The 17,867-nt window shown below is 43.2% G+C and overlaps 1 protein-coding gene and 1 long non-coding RNA gene across 2 annotated transcripts; one reads left to right on the forward strand and one right to left on the reverse strand.

Annotated features, from left to right (window-relative positions):
• The first annotated feature begins 6,603 nt into the window (after positions 1-6,603).
• LOC109470311 lies at positions 6,604-9,489 on the forward strand. Its single transcript, XR_002140243.1, has 4 exons — positions 6,604-6,701; positions 7,332-7,409; positions 8,180-8,241; positions 9,022-9,489. It is a non-coding gene; the product is annotated as an uncharacterized LOC109470311 (long non-coding RNA).
• Positions 9,490-10,027: 538 nt separating this feature from the next.
• On the reverse strand, positions 10,028-16,233 carry LOC109470299 (splicing factor 3A subunit 2-like). The gene is made up of 5 exons (XM_019769215.1): positions 16,027-16,233; positions 14,368-14,463; positions 13,439-13,573; positions 11,794-11,857; positions 10,028-11,227 (listed from the first exon to the last, which is right to left on the reverse strand). The coding sequence occupies exons 1-5, from the start codon at positions 16,072-16,074 to the stop codon at positions 11,019-11,021; spliced, it is 552 nt and encodes a 183-aa protein (XP_019624774.1). The 5' UTR covers positions 16,075-16,233; the 3' UTR covers positions 10,028-11,018.
• Positions 16,234-17,867: the final 1,634 nt, after the last annotated feature.

Consider the following 17,867-nt stretch of genomic DNA (forward strand, 5'->3'; position numbering starts at 1 on the left):
CGTGCGGCTCCGGGAGGGTGGCTCGGACTTCCTCCCAGTCCGTGTTGTTGATCAGGTCTGCCAGGTGCTCCCGGACGTTCGGCAGGGCCTCTCGAGCCGTCGCGGGAACTGCCTCGCCGATCCTAGCCACCTTCTCATTCAGGCTACGAAGCGACTCTGTGAACATCACATGAAGAACATGCTGCAATAATCCACTTTGGAATTGATCAGGACTGGACCATAGAAACGATGCTGTGACTAGTGTAAGTTGTAATGAAATTGCAATACGTTAATTTTGAAGCTATTGTGTTATCAGGACCCCTGGCCTCTCCCACCTTGAGCACTTGAAAAGCGGCTATGGCCGAAGTGTATTCTTTCAAGGCTAAATAAAGGTCGAAATAGAAAAAAAAGATGTCAGATTCACGAAGTATATCTTTTTACTGCGATTTGGAAGCTTGTCCTCTGCCTTCATCAGGGTGACGTTGTGCTGCTGAATTCACAAAAGAAACGATAATTATCTTTGTGCGAGGAAATAAAGCTTTGTTGAATACATTACCAACCCCTTAAAACTATTGCCAATCTGGTGAAACGATCTGGTGCATGATAACTTCATATCCAACGCAGATGTAAGACCCAAAGCCAATCAACAGTCAATCTACAAGAATCTGCAAGCAGCGCTATTTGAGCTGGCTAGGCCATGCTACATTAGACTTCTGTCAGCTGGACAAGCAAAGCAAGTCTGGGGCCCACAGGAGAAAAGACACAGAGGTCTAGGTCGCCTCAAAATGAACTACAGACAAGCAACTGCAAACCGTTAATCTGAACTGGAAGGATGAGGGAGAATGATTGGACCGCTCTGATTGCCGCATGTGCAGGAAAACACGGGAGGCCCTTACTCAACGCGTTAACGTGTAAGTCTGGATACAGCTATTGAAGGACTTACCGGCAGGGCTCCCGGAGAGACCACTGATCTCAGGATCGGAGAAGGCGAAGGTCGCATCGCAGTCCCCGGAGTCGTACGCCAGCACGGTCTGCGGCCCGGTCACCTCCCAGTTCTCGCTGAACTTCCCCAGCTTGTCGGGCCGCCTGCCTAAATCCACGGTCTGCAGCTCCGAGATGTCTCTCTGCAGGTCGTCTAGTCCCAGCTCCCGGAAACTTTCGGGCATCGCTTCTTTCAGTTCTTCCAACTTCGCCTCCAGGGTCTGGTACTCGAAACTCGTGACTGCAGCAAAGAGACGGCTATTAAAGGATATAGAACGGGCCTGGGATATAAGCTATGAGAAAATCCTTCCTCTTTCAGGCAATAAGCCTCAGTAATCAGGATCTGTAAATAGTTCTCCTCTGTTTTAAAAATCTGAAACTTGTTTAGTTTTAATCGTCAATGTCGTTCTTTTTCATTATTTCTTTCAAGTTTTTAATGTAACACTTGTACATATGTAATTCAGCCAATACTGGCTGCAAATCAAAGTGAATAAACAGTATTCAGTATTTGAGTGCGCAAGCAAAGAGGCAAGGAAGTTGTAGGCAAATGAGAAGTTGCATGATGAATGAATTGTATAATGTTACCAGATATACTGTTACTCGTACCAGAGCCGTTGATGAACTTATCATAACGTTGAGATTCTATCTAGGTGTAAATGCACGGCTGGATCCTGTTGCCAACGAATTTTCGAATAACTCCAGTTTTGTAGAAGTATTTGAATTTATTATCGTATGTTATTTTTGATAATATTATTCAGCCAGTCAAACGAACAGATACTTACGCAGGTCGGATTGGCAGATGAACCGTTGCGGCCTTCTGGCACACTCCGTGACGGCCCACTGGTACTGGCTGCCGGCATCCAGGATGACGCAGTCCCTGCTCTGGGCATTCCCGGAGGGATCCTTCCAGTCTTCAAAACTGCCGGCTGTCAGCTCCGTACCGCCCACACAAAGGTGGTGTCGTTCCCCAGGTCATCAAGTCCGATCCAATGGCTCCTGTAGTATGGAAAGGGGAATGAGTTGGAAAGCCTGTGCACGTGAGTTAAAAGGAGAGGGAGGATGGATGAGATGAAGACGGGAACTAGAAAGGTGACATTTGCAAAGCAAATGCATAATGTTTACCTTCAAGTATGGTCTGCTCTGTTAATTTTTACTCAAACACGTTCACATATACATACATACATACATACATACATACATACATACATACATACATACATACATACAAGAGTCTAAATCCTAAATCCCTGTAAACTTGCAACATGATGTTAAATCCAACACTGGGGGACACCATGGTGACAGACGTCCGGTTCAGGCTATTGACCTTATCTTATTTGTTTGGAGAGGAAAAAGAAGAGGAAGAAGAAACAGATCAAAAACAATATGTTTTCCTTCTGTGAAGATAAACATAGTTAAATGAACAAAATGATGGCATAGGTGAGTGAAACCTTAAATGAGTGAATGTGAGTGACTAACAATAATCCGGAGTTCTCAGACCTCGGTGAAATATCTAAATCCTGTATGATTGTGACTGCGTCCTTTTCTTCATTCTTCTCTGCAGAGAGAGAGAGAGAGCGTGCGCTCGAGAGAGAGAGAGAGAGAGAGAGAGAGAGAGAGAGAGAGAAGCAATACCTCAATTTTTGTAGGTCATAAGAGATGGAGCTAACAAATAGAGGCTAGGATTGAATCGTTGGAGAGCAATGGCGTGAAAGGTAAGTGGGTAAGAGTGAGTGTGATAGTGAGAGATCACCGTCAGTTCGTAAGAGGATACTTACGAACTGACGGAACTGACTTACTGGAGGATACTGGATCGGAAAGTGTCAAGATAGCGCAAATCCATACTGAGACCTAGAGAAGAGGAACTGTTGGTAGAATGAATGAGTTGTAAGGACCACGTGAATGTTTAAATCCTTACGGTGCAGATGCTGCCGTGAGTTGTTGCTGAATCCACGTGTTGGTCGCGGAGTCCGGGATGACGGCCAGTCGGCCGCCCGAATACTGGCAGGTGGTCCTGGCGCTGGCGTAGTTCAGTCCGTACGGGGAGAACCAGTAGCAGTGGCCGTTGTAGTACGTACTACCCGTGTTACAACCTACAGGCAGGAACCACAAAACTACCATCGTAAGGCGTTATACAACCATAGATACACCAAGGTGAATAAAATTATTCCAACATCCTATCAATAACAGTAATACCTAAGCAATTAGCAGGGGTGTTACAGAGGAGCTAAGTCAGCACTGTGGTTAATATTGAATGATTGAGATGTGAATCATTTACACAGTAAATTTCAACTCTTTGAAAGAAGGCTCTGGCAATTTGGAATTGCCACTACATGTATACGTATTAAAATGTCGGACTTCAAACTAAACAGCACATGTCTCAATGTTACCAGTATAAATTTTGAGGGTAACGTTATATTGGACATTGTTACATGTATATACAAAGCAATTAGATCCAAAAACACTGACAACACCTATTGTAGTGGCCAAGGCAGTGAAGCTATATCTAACTGTAGCCCAACCTACTGTCTTCCATGGTCAATGCATATGCCAAACAAATCCAAGAAAAAGTACAACAGAGAAGACTCACTTTGACCGTTCGTTCCCACAATCAGCAACGCGATGGCGCATAGGACTGTGGGAAGGTAAAAGCTGCCCATCTTCTGTAGAAAGAATACGTTTTGCTGTATGTCAATCGAGCGACTCTAGCCTGTGAGACAACCAAAACTTAACTAAATGACAAACTGAGGTGTGTGTGTGTGTGTGTGTGTGTTTGTGTGTGTGTGTGGTGCCCTGCAACTTGCTGCAAGACATCCAAATCCTTTAACAAGACAAAAATTTAGGTTTCCATAGAAAAATACCAATATCTATCTGTCTTTAGCAAAACTTTCAGTCAAGTTGTGTTTTCAGTCGTTGAATAAAAAACGTACTTGTGTAAGTTAGAACAATCTAGTCATGAGACATTCAAATGGTAGCTGTGTTATACATTAGGATGACACAATATTTTGCAAAGTCATTGTGTCGACACAACTAAGTGCACTTCACTAACTTCGCCTCCGTGAAGTGATGCAATTATACAGTTGATTAATGACAACTTTGTCAGCTTAATTGCTGATCTGCATAGTTTGTACATGGCCTTTGCTCGATCCAACATCCATCATAAGATCTTTCAGCATGGGGTTCTTTTGTCACACACAGAGCAGAGAAACCGGTCGGGCCTTCCCATAGCCACGCCCAGCTGTAGTCACGTGAACACATCTCGCTCTCTTATTGGATAAAGTGTTAACATGATTGGCAGGCATGGCAGACGTGATAATTCTTGCGACATCCCGCCCAGACATTTGCAATGAAGATTGCTCACTTGTGCGAGGGAGCGAATTCAGTGGACACAAGAACACTGACAGACAAAACCTCGACGTAGCATACAAAACAGCCATTCGTAACATATGCTGTGCTGTTCCCTTTCCTAACTGCCGTTTTACTTAGCTATAGGTATAATAGAGATTTCACTTATGATACCGGTCAACGTAGCTTTGCGGCTAGCTAGGCTAGTCGATCTGTCACAAATGTTAATTAGACCCGTGTCGTATCCTTGGTGCCTATGTCTATGTGGATGTACCTACCTTGCTGGTATATGTGTCACTGTAGGTATATGTGTTCACATTCACAGTACAAAATTAAAAGATCTTTGCCAATTTTATGCCTCAGATTTCCCGCAGAATGTGTTTTCTGGCAGGTAGTACAAATGTTGCGGATAGAAATAGAAATATTATATCCTCATGCAGTCTACAAGTCAACGGGATCGTGATCTTACCATGCGATTTTCTTCTTTTCGTAGTTGATCCCAAAACTCGGCGTTGTGTAGCGGGCGCGAAGAAAACCTCCGCAGTGGTGTCACCACTTCTCACCGCTCCAGAAGTGCGGGGCTCCGGCTCGAGCTTCAGCTAGACGTATTCAACCTTTGAAGATCTAGACGTTTCAATTATCAGGCTAAAACCGAAGCTGATTGGAGGAAAGGCATGATTAAATACACGCCTCCAACCGACGTCAGTGGGGTTGCCTAGCAACAAAGGTATGGCGAGTATCTTACAGAATAGCTCAGAAGTTCCCGCACCCATGAAAATGTCGGAAGGTCATCAACAGATGTGATCTGACATTTTGGTTAATGGTTTGTCAGTGATCAGACAGACTGTCTTCGCATTGAATTGTATCGCAAATTACAATTAAGCCCGTGGAAGCATAGCTCTATTATGCTTATATGTGTGTGTTTGTGTGTGTGTGTGTGTGTGTGTGTGTGTGTGTGTGTGTGTGTGTGTGTGTGTGTGTGTGTGTGTGTGTTTGTGCATTTTTTCTGTGTGGTAGAAACAGGACTGAGATATCCTACGACGTTTTATAACCTGTCGTACGTCAACTTCAGAGAAGACGTAAGACAGCTCAGCGGGAAGTCTGCGACACCGCCAGCCTAGTGTAAATTGGACCTATACTTTTCTTGTCGTCTGTGTCGTCATGTGGTGTTGCACAACCGACCTTCGGCCATTAATTACTAGTATCCACTTGAGCTGAATGACACTATGTTTAGCACAAAACATGTTTTTCTTCGTAAAACTACCAAGGGTACCCGGGGAGCCTACAGTTGAACTATGCGGCGGGGAAATGTCTACAGGCCCGAATGGAGCCCGCCCAAACCGCGATAGACTGAGCACCAGGCTGTTACGACTATACGTGCAGTGCGTCCTTAACCTCATCAGGTCTGCTTAACCTTGTTAAACGCGCGTGACACATGGTTCGGCTTCTCAAAGGGATCTTGATGTGGTAGAATGCCTTCTGGGTGCACATGCACCATTCATCCAAAGTGCGTGCTCTAGGTCGTTCACTTATAGGGGTGTAGTCTGCTAGCGCCGACTGCTGTGGAAGGTTTTCCTCAACGGTGTTATTCAGCCTCCTGTCGTATTGCTTTGGTACTGCAGTTAAAGTTGGTACGCGTCGTGACGTCATCACATTGCCTCAGTCACATACAAACAACATTACAATTCCTTCTGAGAAATCTTTTCACCATATAACACGGTTGTCAAGTACGAAGAAACCGATACCAAACTAATAAACTGATTAACAAGATATTTTCGTACTCTAGTTAATTTAGATTTTTTTGCAAGAAAATATTCCCTTTTTTGTGAGCCAAAAGTCAAAACAAATATAGTTAGCCTGGGTACCATCCTATTTGTATGCCGGGGCTCCCATACTCCCCCCTTAGAAATATTTCCCAGGCCAGCGACTACATTACCCTGAAAATATATCCACCAATATCAAGCTTAAGCAGTTACAAGTTTATGGATAGCCTCCTGTGCAGGCCTCTGGGCGGGTGGGAGTTTTTATATTCTGCGTTTCGTAGAATTTTTAACGCGTTCTTTTGTCGGCGATCTTACAACCCACGTATCCGTGTCGGGTACAAACCATCTCTGGGAGGCTGGTTGTAGGATGGCCGGCAAAAGAACGCGTTAAAATTCTACTAAACGCAGAGTATAAAAACTCCCAACCGCCCAGAGGCCTGCACAGGAGGCTATCTACAAACTTGTAACGATCACATTTGGTGGACTTCACCGTCTCCACGGTAACTGCATAATTAGTAGTAGAAGCTCGCGTCTCACGGAGCATGTGCGTTACCACTGCAGAGCAGACATCCAACGACAACAGACGTGTTTTGCAACCGCTGCTACTTTGACGACTTTTCTACATCCCTGAATCAAGTAAGTCTTATTTTACAAGATTTACATGTAGAACAATGCTCTAGAATTTTTCTTACAGGCTAACATAACCGTCATTTACATGTAGGAGTTGATTGTGAACGTATCTTTTCTCTTAGTTTTACGTAGCGTTACAGCCTACAGCTATTTTTTGTCTCCAAAATTTAAAAATGATTGCATTTTTCCGAGATGGCAATGCTTGACATGGCAGAAACATGTCTTCTTTTAAACTAAATTTCATGCTTGTCGTAGTTCTAGTACAGAATATGTAATTTCAAAGTAACTCAGAACATGTGTCCCTTGTAATCTTATGTGCAGGGTAACGTTAGTAATTAAATAAGATTTTGAGGCACGTATCAACATTAAAACTGACCCGATGACTGAAAGTGAATATTTTTGTAGTGACGTTGATTGAGAAATACTGAGGAACATTATTTTTGTTTGAGTAAGAGAAACACAGTTTAAAATCTTCCTATTTAACGGCCTGTTTTCTTGGGACACTCACAATGTTGCAACTCGTCGTCTGTGGGCAGGCTCGGTTTTGGCGGGAAAATGTCAAACAAGGGTGGGTGCACCAGTGGAATTTCTGTTAACGTTATACTGCCTTTTTCCATCCATTTTTTCATAACATAGAGTCCAGAATTTCGACATGAAGAGCCTCCGCATTCTGTTGATCGTTCTCATCGTTGTTGCAGTCGCCTCGCAGTGCTGGTAAGTCAGAAATTTTTTTTTCATTCTTGCCACTAAGGCCACACCACCTTAATTCTATGGATGACATCCTCTGAAGACCCCCAATGATAAAAATGCTACAAAACAACAGGAATACAAAGCTGGTATTGTGAACTTGCAGCAGTACTTAACGTTACTAATAGCGACGTATACGACAAGCCGGCACACGCCGGCTATTTGTGTAATTTATGAATCGGCACTGTACGCTCGTATATACTGAGTTCTTGCCGCCGTGGAGCTTCGGTAGCCTGGGTGCCGTCCTCCAGGTTTATCACCGGTTCCGTATTGTCGCTAACTACGTACAAAATTATGGACTACCCAGGCCTAGAGCCTCTGAGGAGAGGACGTGATCTTTTTTTTTTTTTGAGAACAGGTGAAAATCAATGCGCGCTCGGATGTCATCCATAAAATTAAGTCGGTGTGGCCGAACAATATTTGCCGTTCACTTGAAAACCTACGGACCGTTAGTGAAATATTTCGGTGGTTGCAAAAATAGCGCTTCCTTAAGCTTGATAATCCTTCAGGCATTGGCCAATAAAAATTGTATATGCGTAATCAAATCAAGATGAGATCAGTTGCAAAATCTTTCAAAAAATGGCTCGAAGTACTAGGTGTATATGCACCTAAGTGCAGGAAAATTGGAGCTGTGCGGGTATTTCTGTCCTGTACCTAACAGTAACCTGATTTTTTATAACGAGTTGTTGAAACTGACATGACCTGATAGTCTTTTGTTGTTTTTTTTTTTTTCTTAGCGGACAAACAACTGATACCCTCACCACTGCTACTGATTCCTCTGCCACCGATGCAACAACAAGTAAGTAACAATCCCACTCCAATCTTGGGAGGGTGGGGGTGGGATGGCTAGTTTAACAACTTTCTAATTTCTGAAAACAGAGAAAAATATTATGACACTGTCATGTAGGATAAAGATGAAAATGCTAATAATAATTCAGCACTGGCAATTCAATACAGTCCTTGACTGCCCCCCCCCCACCATTGCAGGGCTTGAAATGACCCATTCCTGTTTTCGTAATGAAATTCAAATTCATAACTGTTTTTTAAATTCTTTTTCTGCAATTTCTAAGTTCAGGGTGGGTATATTGAGACCTGTATTGGCATACATGATCTAAAGTTGATTTTGAAACATGGGAAACATACTGCTTATACATACTACTATTATCAGAAAAGGTGAAATGCTCTACTACAAATTTGTTTAGAGGGCAGGAATACTAGTAGTAAGGTCAGGCCTTGGGTCAGGTAATATTTTTGTGTTGGAAGTTACAACTCACCTGAGAGACCCCTAGCAGTTTTGATGCAAAGTGCAGAAGCATTGACACCAGTTTTGCAAAAGTACATGAACTTTGCACCTGTAACCCCAAGATTGAATTGTGTGTTTGCATGTCTGTTTGTTTCTTCAATTCCAAATTTACATAATTCATATCAATTCTTAATGTACATAATGCATACAGTAATGCCATAAATCATGTCATACTGCTGCTATCTTTGTTTGTGGGACAGGAAAGATTGCTAATTGTAGATGGGTAAGTGTGTGAAGTCTGCCATCTCTGATTACCTTTTTTTTTCTGTTCTACAGCTTCTGGCAGTGCTGTTGTCCATGCCAGCCTGGGCATGCTCTGTGCTGCTGCCTTCATGACTCTTCTCCAGTTATAGAACATGGTAGACAGTTGTCTATACAATCATTGCTACTTCACCCAACTAAAGGCACTGCCTAATTCAGATAGCACTGGCTCTATGAGTACATGATTTTTCGAGTGAAGGCTACTGTCAGTTTAGAAATCGAAGCACAAGCATGATCATTGGCTTACTAAGAGTCAGTGCCATGGAAGTAAGAAGAATTATGTTGCGTTGATTTTTTTTAAAAGCTGAGGTGGCCTGAAGAAAATAATGCTCAACAGAACCGTGTGTCAGACAAGGCTCCATGCCATGTGAAATGTTGTGTTGATATGAAGACTGATAACCATGATCTTTGCATGTTTGGAAAGATGACAATTTGATGTTCCTGAGTTATAATAAAGGAGAGGCTATACCTTGTATATGCCCCAGTGATGAAACTTTTGGGTTCAGATTTCAATTATTGTGTGTTTTGAATGTGTGTCTGTGTGTGTGTGTGTGGTGCAAAGACATCCAAATCCTTGAAATAAGATAAACGTTTATTTGTAGTTTACAATAGAAAAATGCCAATATCTATCTGTTTTTAGCCAAACCCCCCCTTCAATAAAGTTTTGTTTTGAGACGCTGGATAAAAGAAACTAGCCATGACACTTTCAAAGGGTAGTTTTAGGATGACACAATAGTGTGTGTGTGTGTGTGTGTGCGTGCGTGCGTGTGTGTGTGTGCAAAAAATGACAAGTTAGGGTTAAAATTTGGCATGTGGCAAATGTTTTACCCTAATTCCTTTTGCCATTCTATGCTGTTTTCGTTTGGCCAACTTTAAAACCACCAAATCCTGATTAAATGCGCACCTAGCGGTCCTAAGCGTAATTGCACCCTAGTGAGTACCAATGCCTTACTTTTCAGCTACTAGTATCTAATTTCTTGCACATTCCCATTGCCTAAGAATCAACACTGAGACTTGAAGGTCGAAGAGAAGTTCGGTGATTTATTGGCACAATCGTGAAACTGTACAGTCAAGGCTGTTACCTCTCATGTAGATAAAGAGTATTTTTGGACCCGAAACTCTGATCTCCAAGCAGATACATGGCTAGGCTTATACATGTAGTACTGAACAAGTAAAGAATCGCTAATCTCAAAGCAGATGTTGAGGGGAAAGATAGTAACGCTTACCGATGGCCTGGCGTCCCTGACTGCCTGGCCTCTCAGAGAAGTCAGCAGGCCGTCAGAAAACGTGACGATCTTTCCCCTCAACATCTGCTTGGAGATTAGCGATGCTTTACTTGTTCAGCACTAGAAGCTTAGCCTATACAAGTTAGCCTCCTGTGCAGGCTCCGGGCGGATTGGAGTTTTGATACCCGTGGGCGGATGGAACGCGTTAAAAACTCTACAAAACACAGTATCAAAACTCCCACCCGCCCGAAGCCTGCACAGGAGGCTAATACAAGTACAGAGTGGAGTCGGTTAGCTAAAGAGTTCTACGGGAGACAGTTTGCTCTTTAGCGGACAAACTCCCCTGTCATGTTACCTGTCTATTTGGCCAGATTCTATTCATTCTAGCCGCTTCCTGAAGCCTGGTAGAGGCTACTATTAACTAGCAACATAAAGACATATCGCATAATTTTCACATACATGTATATATGATAAAGACTAGGCTCAGCAGAAGCCACTTACACAGCCTCCAAAATCTCCTTAATCTTGGTTTGTACGGTAAAAAATGATATGTTAAAACTTGTTGATGCTCAGGCATGTTTTGAGAACTTGTAGGTTATTTTATCAGCTTTAAAGCGGGCACAGTTAGACCAAGCATGCAATTACAAGCTAGGTGTGTCATAAATATACGTACATGACAACGTAGTATTATTAGATTTCCATGACCAGTATTATTTCATGTTTATAAGCAGATATTGCATCGGATACTGTATGTTTTTGAAAGGTAAACACAACTGTACAGTCCGTTTAGTGTTGCGGGTATCCAGGGTAGGTTGGCTGTGCCGAGTAGGCAGGTGGATAGGCGGGCTGGGTCCCGGGAGGGTAAGCGGGCTGGGTCCCGGGGTAAGCGGGCTGGGTCCCGGGGTAAGCCGGCTGGGCAGCGGGGTACGCCGGCGCCTGAGTTCCCGGGTACGGTGGCGGTGGAACGGGCTGGGTGCCCGGATAGGGAGCTGGTCCTGTAGAATTGGATGTGAGGGAAAAATTGATGCTTTATTTATCATCCGATAGTATGTTGCAACTATTTAACTCAGTTGTTTTATTCAAAGCAAATTTGATTATTAATATCGGTAGCCATATTGACCATATTCCATGCAAGCGTGAGAATGTTAATGTTTGAATCATATCGAGACAAGTCAGAATGTGCCATTAATTCACCGCTGTGTTTCATTTGAAGGTTATATATGGATGAAAGTTAAAAGGTGAATCATGTTACAACATACAGCTATAGAGGAAAAAAAGACACGATAAATGTTTATTGAGCCTATAGTCAACGGCTTAACAACAAGCCAAGATTGCATTCGTGATAATGTTCGCAAGCCATGTTTCAAGCTACAACTCTTCAAAGAAAACCACATGTCGACAAGCTTCACTGGGTTAGTCTACTGAGGACGACCAACGTGACTGGTCGAAAGCTCTAGGCGAAAGAACTTCTTTGTATCAAAAAATTTGGATCAAAAGTTTTAACTTGCACGTTTTACAAGACTATTTTCCCTAATGAAGATTTAGATCAGTTGAAACTTACCAGGAGGTGGGGCCGCAGTGCCTGTCGGGTAATTGAGTGGGGGTGTGGTGGTCACGTGTGTGTGCTGTAGTAAAATAAAACATCGACGTGAACCCCGGCCATCCTCCTTCGCAGGGCTAAAATCCTCCGGTTCCCTTCCGGTTTTAGCCCTGCTATTTACCGCTGACAGTTTGACTTCTGGTGACGTCACTTATAAATAATTCATGAGCTTGCCTTATTTGGCACAAACCAATCAGATGTCGGGGGGCTTGCCCTAACTCTGTCTCGGCTTTGGCCAGGGCTTTGGCCGCTGCTGGGAAGCCCATATAGGATAGTCATATAGCACAGGCTCTTCCCTCCTCCTGTCCGCACACTCAGAAAAACGTCTCTGCCATCAAGCAGCGCCCGTAGCATCGACTGCTGATGCTCACGAAGCCGCTCGACTCCAAATAAATCTTGCACGGCTCGCACGAAACTTCTAGTATCTGTAATAGCCGCCATCTTGGCCTGTCCCAACATGTAACCTGATTGGCTAATAGGTTCCCAGCGACCTTTGCGGTTTTTGCGCAAAGCTCGGTGCGCAAATTCTCTGATTGGCTGACAGCAGTTTGGCGGTGACGTCACCAGAAGTCAAACTGTCAGCGGTAAATAGCAGGGCTAAAACCGGAAGGGAACCGGAGGATTTTAGCCCTGCGAAGGAGGATGACCCCGGCATGACCTATGACACATAAACAGACATACAGAAACGTGGGTACGACAAAATTGACCTACGTACAAAACAATAGATGAATCAACTTATACTACTTGATCTAAGGTCTAAATATTCCTTGATATATTTACCTACTAGTATTTGTACACACTAAGAGTTATTACCTTCTAAAATGAAATTGAATTTAACGATAGTTTGAAATGTAACAAATTCCGTTGAGCAAGCAAAAAAAAAGTTGAACAGCTTTGTGTGTTTATCATCATACAATGGACAATATTGCTGACCAGATGGATAATGTAGTAGTTATTAATTAGTCCACCGTTGTCTCCTGACAAGAATATTATAAGTAATATGCCTTGTACGAGTATGTACTACTGGCCCCCTTGGAAATCAACTCTTACATGTTGAAGGGGCAGCCCAGCCGCCTTGCTATGAAATAAATAGGCGAAAACCGATTGATATATATCTAATGGGTATATCAGTTTATTTTTTCTGTGTGAGAGCTGTGTTCAGGTTTGTACGGACAAGTTGAAAGACACCCACGTGGGGTCGTGTGGCGTAGCGGCCGCGGTAGCGTGTTCGGCCTTGAACCAAGAGGTCCCGGGATCGAATCCTACCTTGTCACCGATCATGTGCCCTCGGGAAAGGCACTTAACACGACTTTCCTCACTTCACTCAGGTGCAAATGAGTACCTAGCTTTGGTTAGGGACGTCCCTAGGATAGGACGTTGAATGGAGGTCCCGTGTTTGGGGAGGGACACACCCCACGCACGTTAAAGAACCCACCACACCTTTTGAAAAAAAAGTAGGGGCATGCCCCGGTGTGCGATGGTCCAAATATCTATCTTATTATTCACTACGGACTCCAGGAAGAGTGGTGTGAAATTCACACTGATGCAGATCCTAAACAAACAAACAAACAAACAAACAAGCAAGCAAGCAAACAAACAAACATACGTGCACGTGCACTACCGCCGGGCCGTGGTGAGGATGTGGGTGATGATGATGATGATTGTGATGCATGGCTGCCAGGGCCGCCTGTTCCCGCGCATGCGCCCCTGCAGCCCGGTTGTGCACGTTTGCAGCCTGAGTCTGTTGAAAACAAGTAAACGTAAGTTTTCCATTAATTCTAGGCTTAAACATTCTAACCAAAATCTTTAAGACAACTAGGAAGTTTTTATATTATAAATCAATTCATTGCCATGCATGTGTACAAGGAAGCGGAATAAAAATGCAGAACCACATGCAGAAGGAAACATTTTTACGATAAGATAATAAAAAAGACATTTAAACACCTCCCTGCCCTATTCTCACGTTTATCTTAAAATAAATTATACACAGTTACCAAAACTACCATTTTTACGCGCAATTTTCTGCTCGCTCCCATATCATAAATAACAGTTTGGCTCTATCAGGCTTCGGTAAGCGACTGACAAGAGTAGCAATTGGCAAAATAGATAGATAACATGCCAGGGGAGTTGGTCCTTAAAAAAGTGCAGTTTGTAGCTTCTTATGCCTGGTAGAGTCAAGAAGATAGTGTCTATATCTAGACTTCTAACAAGAATTGCATACGGTTTTTACCTTTAAGTTACCCCATGTAATGCAGGGAAATTACTTGCAAAATTATAATAAAGACCGATCTTACGGTAAAAATGACGAGTTTTCCCTTGCGTTAAGTTGGATTTCAGTAAAGAAATTATGATAGTACTAGTGTTTGCCGTATATGTGCATTTTGTGTATCGTTCCAACACAGACATTATACACATTAGGTTCTCAGGAATAGGGTGATACCCAGGCTAGGCCTTTGCTCAACATTTGAGCCAAAATCTTTAAGAAGCGAGCAGGAAGTTTTGATAGTATTTATATGTAAAACAGTTCCTGCTCACCTCCAGTTTAACCGCCCTGACCACGTTCCCCCTAGCGGCGGCGTGAGCAGCCTTGGCGTGCAGCTGAGCTTCCTTCCTCTCCGCACGGACCTCTTGCTACAAGGAAACGGTTCAAATAAAGTTCACAGCCAGGCCGTGAGTGTTCCCAGGGCGAAACGGCTACAACTCTGGTTTTTCTGTATAGGCCATGTTGATTTGATTATATGGATGACGTCCTCTGGAAACCCCTAAACTGATGCGATGCGATGATAAAAAAAGGTTGGCCAAAAAAAAGTTGCTTTCATTATCAAATCTACATGTACGTGGTTTTGAAGGTTGAACAAATGACACAGAGTATGGTTTGGCGAATAATCTAGTCTTCAAATCCATTTCTTTACATTTTCTTCTTTTTCGTTTGATTTTATTTGCATTACGACATTGGTATCGTTTTCCATTTTTTTTTCAACCTACGGTATATATTTGCTCATTTTGCAACTGTTTTGTACAATTTACAGCATGGTTTAAAATTCATGCGCGCGCGGATGTCATCCATAAAATCAAATCAACATGGCCTTACTTTAGCCATGCAGCAGTATGTCTATACATCCGGCAACACCACCTACTAAAGCTTAGCAGGTAAACGGGATGTTGTTTCACAGGTAAATAATCTGACCTTTGACACAAATAACTGACCCCAATCAGCTTGCAAACAGTGGACATTAAACCCTGTCACATAGTTAGAACCTTTTCAGACTATCAATCTTGGTTGGCTGAAGTTCGGGAGCAGCCTGACCAGATTTAGGCCACACCTGCCTTTCGATACGAATCAAATCGAATTTGAGTTAAATTTGTAGTCAAATTTGACTGACAGCCACGTCCCGGACTACTGCCGACCTCTCAGTACTCCCGAAAACAAGCCAACCATGACCAAACCTCCCGTCCACGCCCGAATTTAGGTTAAAATTGCTGGCACAGCCGGACAGTAGCCGACCTGGCCGAACACCAGCCAACCTTGCTCTGACACATTTCCCGACCTATTTCCAGGGGGCGTGTTTGGGAGGCCATACTCGGCTACATGTGTGTGTGGCAGGGGCTTCATTAACGGGGAAACGTCGCATCGTTAACATGTCTACAAACGTTTGACTGTCCTTTGGTGATCCTTGATAATCGTGTTATGTAAATCATGTCCGTGGCCAGGATTTTGTTTGGGGATGGGGGGGGGGGTGTTCTTCCTGCTATCCGATGGATTATCAAGCGCCGAAGGTTCGAGCTTCCTCCTAGGGGGTATTGAGGGATGCTCCCTCGGAAAATTTTGAACATTGAACCTTCTGAAATTGCATTTCATGCGTTTTTGAGACGATTTCAAAGGACCCCCCTCCCTGGCTACGGGCATGTAAATTTTCAAGGTAAACTGACGGTCTAAACGAAATGAGTTCCCGCAAGCATGGATCAGTAATATCATCCACCTGTTACAGGTGGACACCTGTTGAGTGGTAGTAAATTACCCGTTTTCCCTATTCAGTCAGTGATCAAACACTTACTAATGTATTCGTATGGACTTCAACATTGCAGTACAGGTCAGTTTCGTAAAGTTAGACATCAAATCTACGCCACATGAAGTAGACATCTACACTACTACTACGTGTCGCAAACCCGGAAATACAAAAACACACAACTTACCCTGTGCGCCTTCGCCGCTTGGTTGGCCAGCTTACGGTCGTGAAACATCTTGGAATACTTCTTCGAACTCTTAAGGTTGCTTTTACTTCTACTATTATAGTGTTCGTGGACAATTAATGGCAAGGTTTTGGTAGTCAGTAACACTCACAAGTACTACTAGTCAGCGTGCGCCTCTATTTGTACCGTTTGGCACCTGTGACGTCATGAACCACGAATGGTCATGAGACGGACACGTCATTGGAACCGTCCATTTCGTACCGGAGGGGTGGCAAAGCCGAAGTATCGATACGTCACTCAAAAGCCTGGTAATAATATGGCAAGACAGTATCAGAGATCGAGCTCGAACAGCTTTTCGACGATCAAAAGTTGATTAATCCATGGAGCGATCAACCATCGTAAAAATAAGAAAAATAAGGAAAGGTTACAATACGAGTATACCTCACACCTATTCAGATGGATTAGTTAAATTTAATATGATGAAGAGCCGTTTGTCAAACTTTATTGATATTGGAGTTAATGAATGTTAGAACTACGAATGATCACGGGACGGGACACGTCATGGGAATAGTCCATTTCGTACGGGAGGGGTGGCAAGTACCGATACGTCACTCAAGATGACGTCAGGGATAAAATAACTTTTAAGCGATCAAAAATTGTCAAACGATTGGGCGATCAATTAAGACATGTGCATTTTCCACGGTTTGGTAACATGGATACATTACCATATGAATGAAAACCAAGCAGATGTCAGGGTGGAAACTGAGCCTGGCCGAATGAAGCAAGAAGTGACGCACGTAACCGCTTATAAACTGTTACAAATGCTCCGTAAGAAAAAAAGCTTGTGATATAGTCGTGTGGAGTAACGGCAGAGCATTCGGCTAGGATCCAAGAGGTCCCGGGTTCGAATCCTGCCATGTCACCAACCTTGTGCCCTTTGACTGTCCTCACTTCGTGTTAATGAGTATACCAGAATCATCATTATCATGATCGTGGGCATTAAAAGAAAAACCAAAAACACGACAATTGTGTATCTAAGCCCACTTTTATTAGCATTACTTAGTCCCGAGTTAGTCAAATTCAAGTCGCCAAGGTGACCAATTATTTCAGTCCCACATCGTCATCACACTTACGCCACTTAACCAGCTATTCCCATCTTGGTCCCCGGCCCGGTTTTCAAGTACATGTATTTCTTGCTTAAAGTAAGATCACTGTTTGAGTACGCGTGTTCAGGCAGAATAAAGATGACCCGTTTATCACACATTGCTATTGATATTGAAATGAATAAACGAACAATACTTATTGACGTAGCCATGTCCACTTAAATAGTCAAACATTCAAAGTGAATCAAAACCGTCCAAAGTTAGCGATCCTAGTTTCAAGAAAATTATGAACAGGAGTGCCAGAATGTACAGTGCAATTTTACGGTATACATTTTGTACAGTGCAATTTTACTAGTATACAGTGCAATTTTACGGAATACAGTGCAATCGTATTAGTATACAGTGCAATTTTAGGGAATACAGTGCAATTTTAGTAAATGACGTAACCTGGGCCCGGCTTTCCAGGGACGCCGCTGACGGAGCGTACTCACATCTTTCTGTGTTTTTCGAGCGAATTTGGACCTTTCTCATAGATAGACTTTTAGTCAAATTACTACATACTACACACAGGGCATGTTACTACACAGGGATCATTTCGAATTCGCTCAAAAAAGACAGAAGTATGTGAGTTAGCGGCGTCCGCCATCTTGAAACCGAGAAAGTAGGGAAAGCAGGGAACGCCGGGTCCAAGTCACGTGATTCAACGTCACTAGTAAAATTGCACTGTATTCTAATACGATT

The sequence above is a fragment of the Branchiostoma belcheri genome, unplaced genomic scaffold (assembly GCF_001625305.1).
Source record: "Branchiostoma belcheri isolate BF01 breed outbred unplaced genomic scaffold, Haploidv18h27 scaffold22, whole genome shotgun sequence".
NCBI classification, from domain to species: domain Eukaryota; kingdom Metazoa; phylum Chordata; class Leptocardii; order Amphioxiformes; family Branchiostomatidae; genus Branchiostoma; species Branchiostoma belcheri.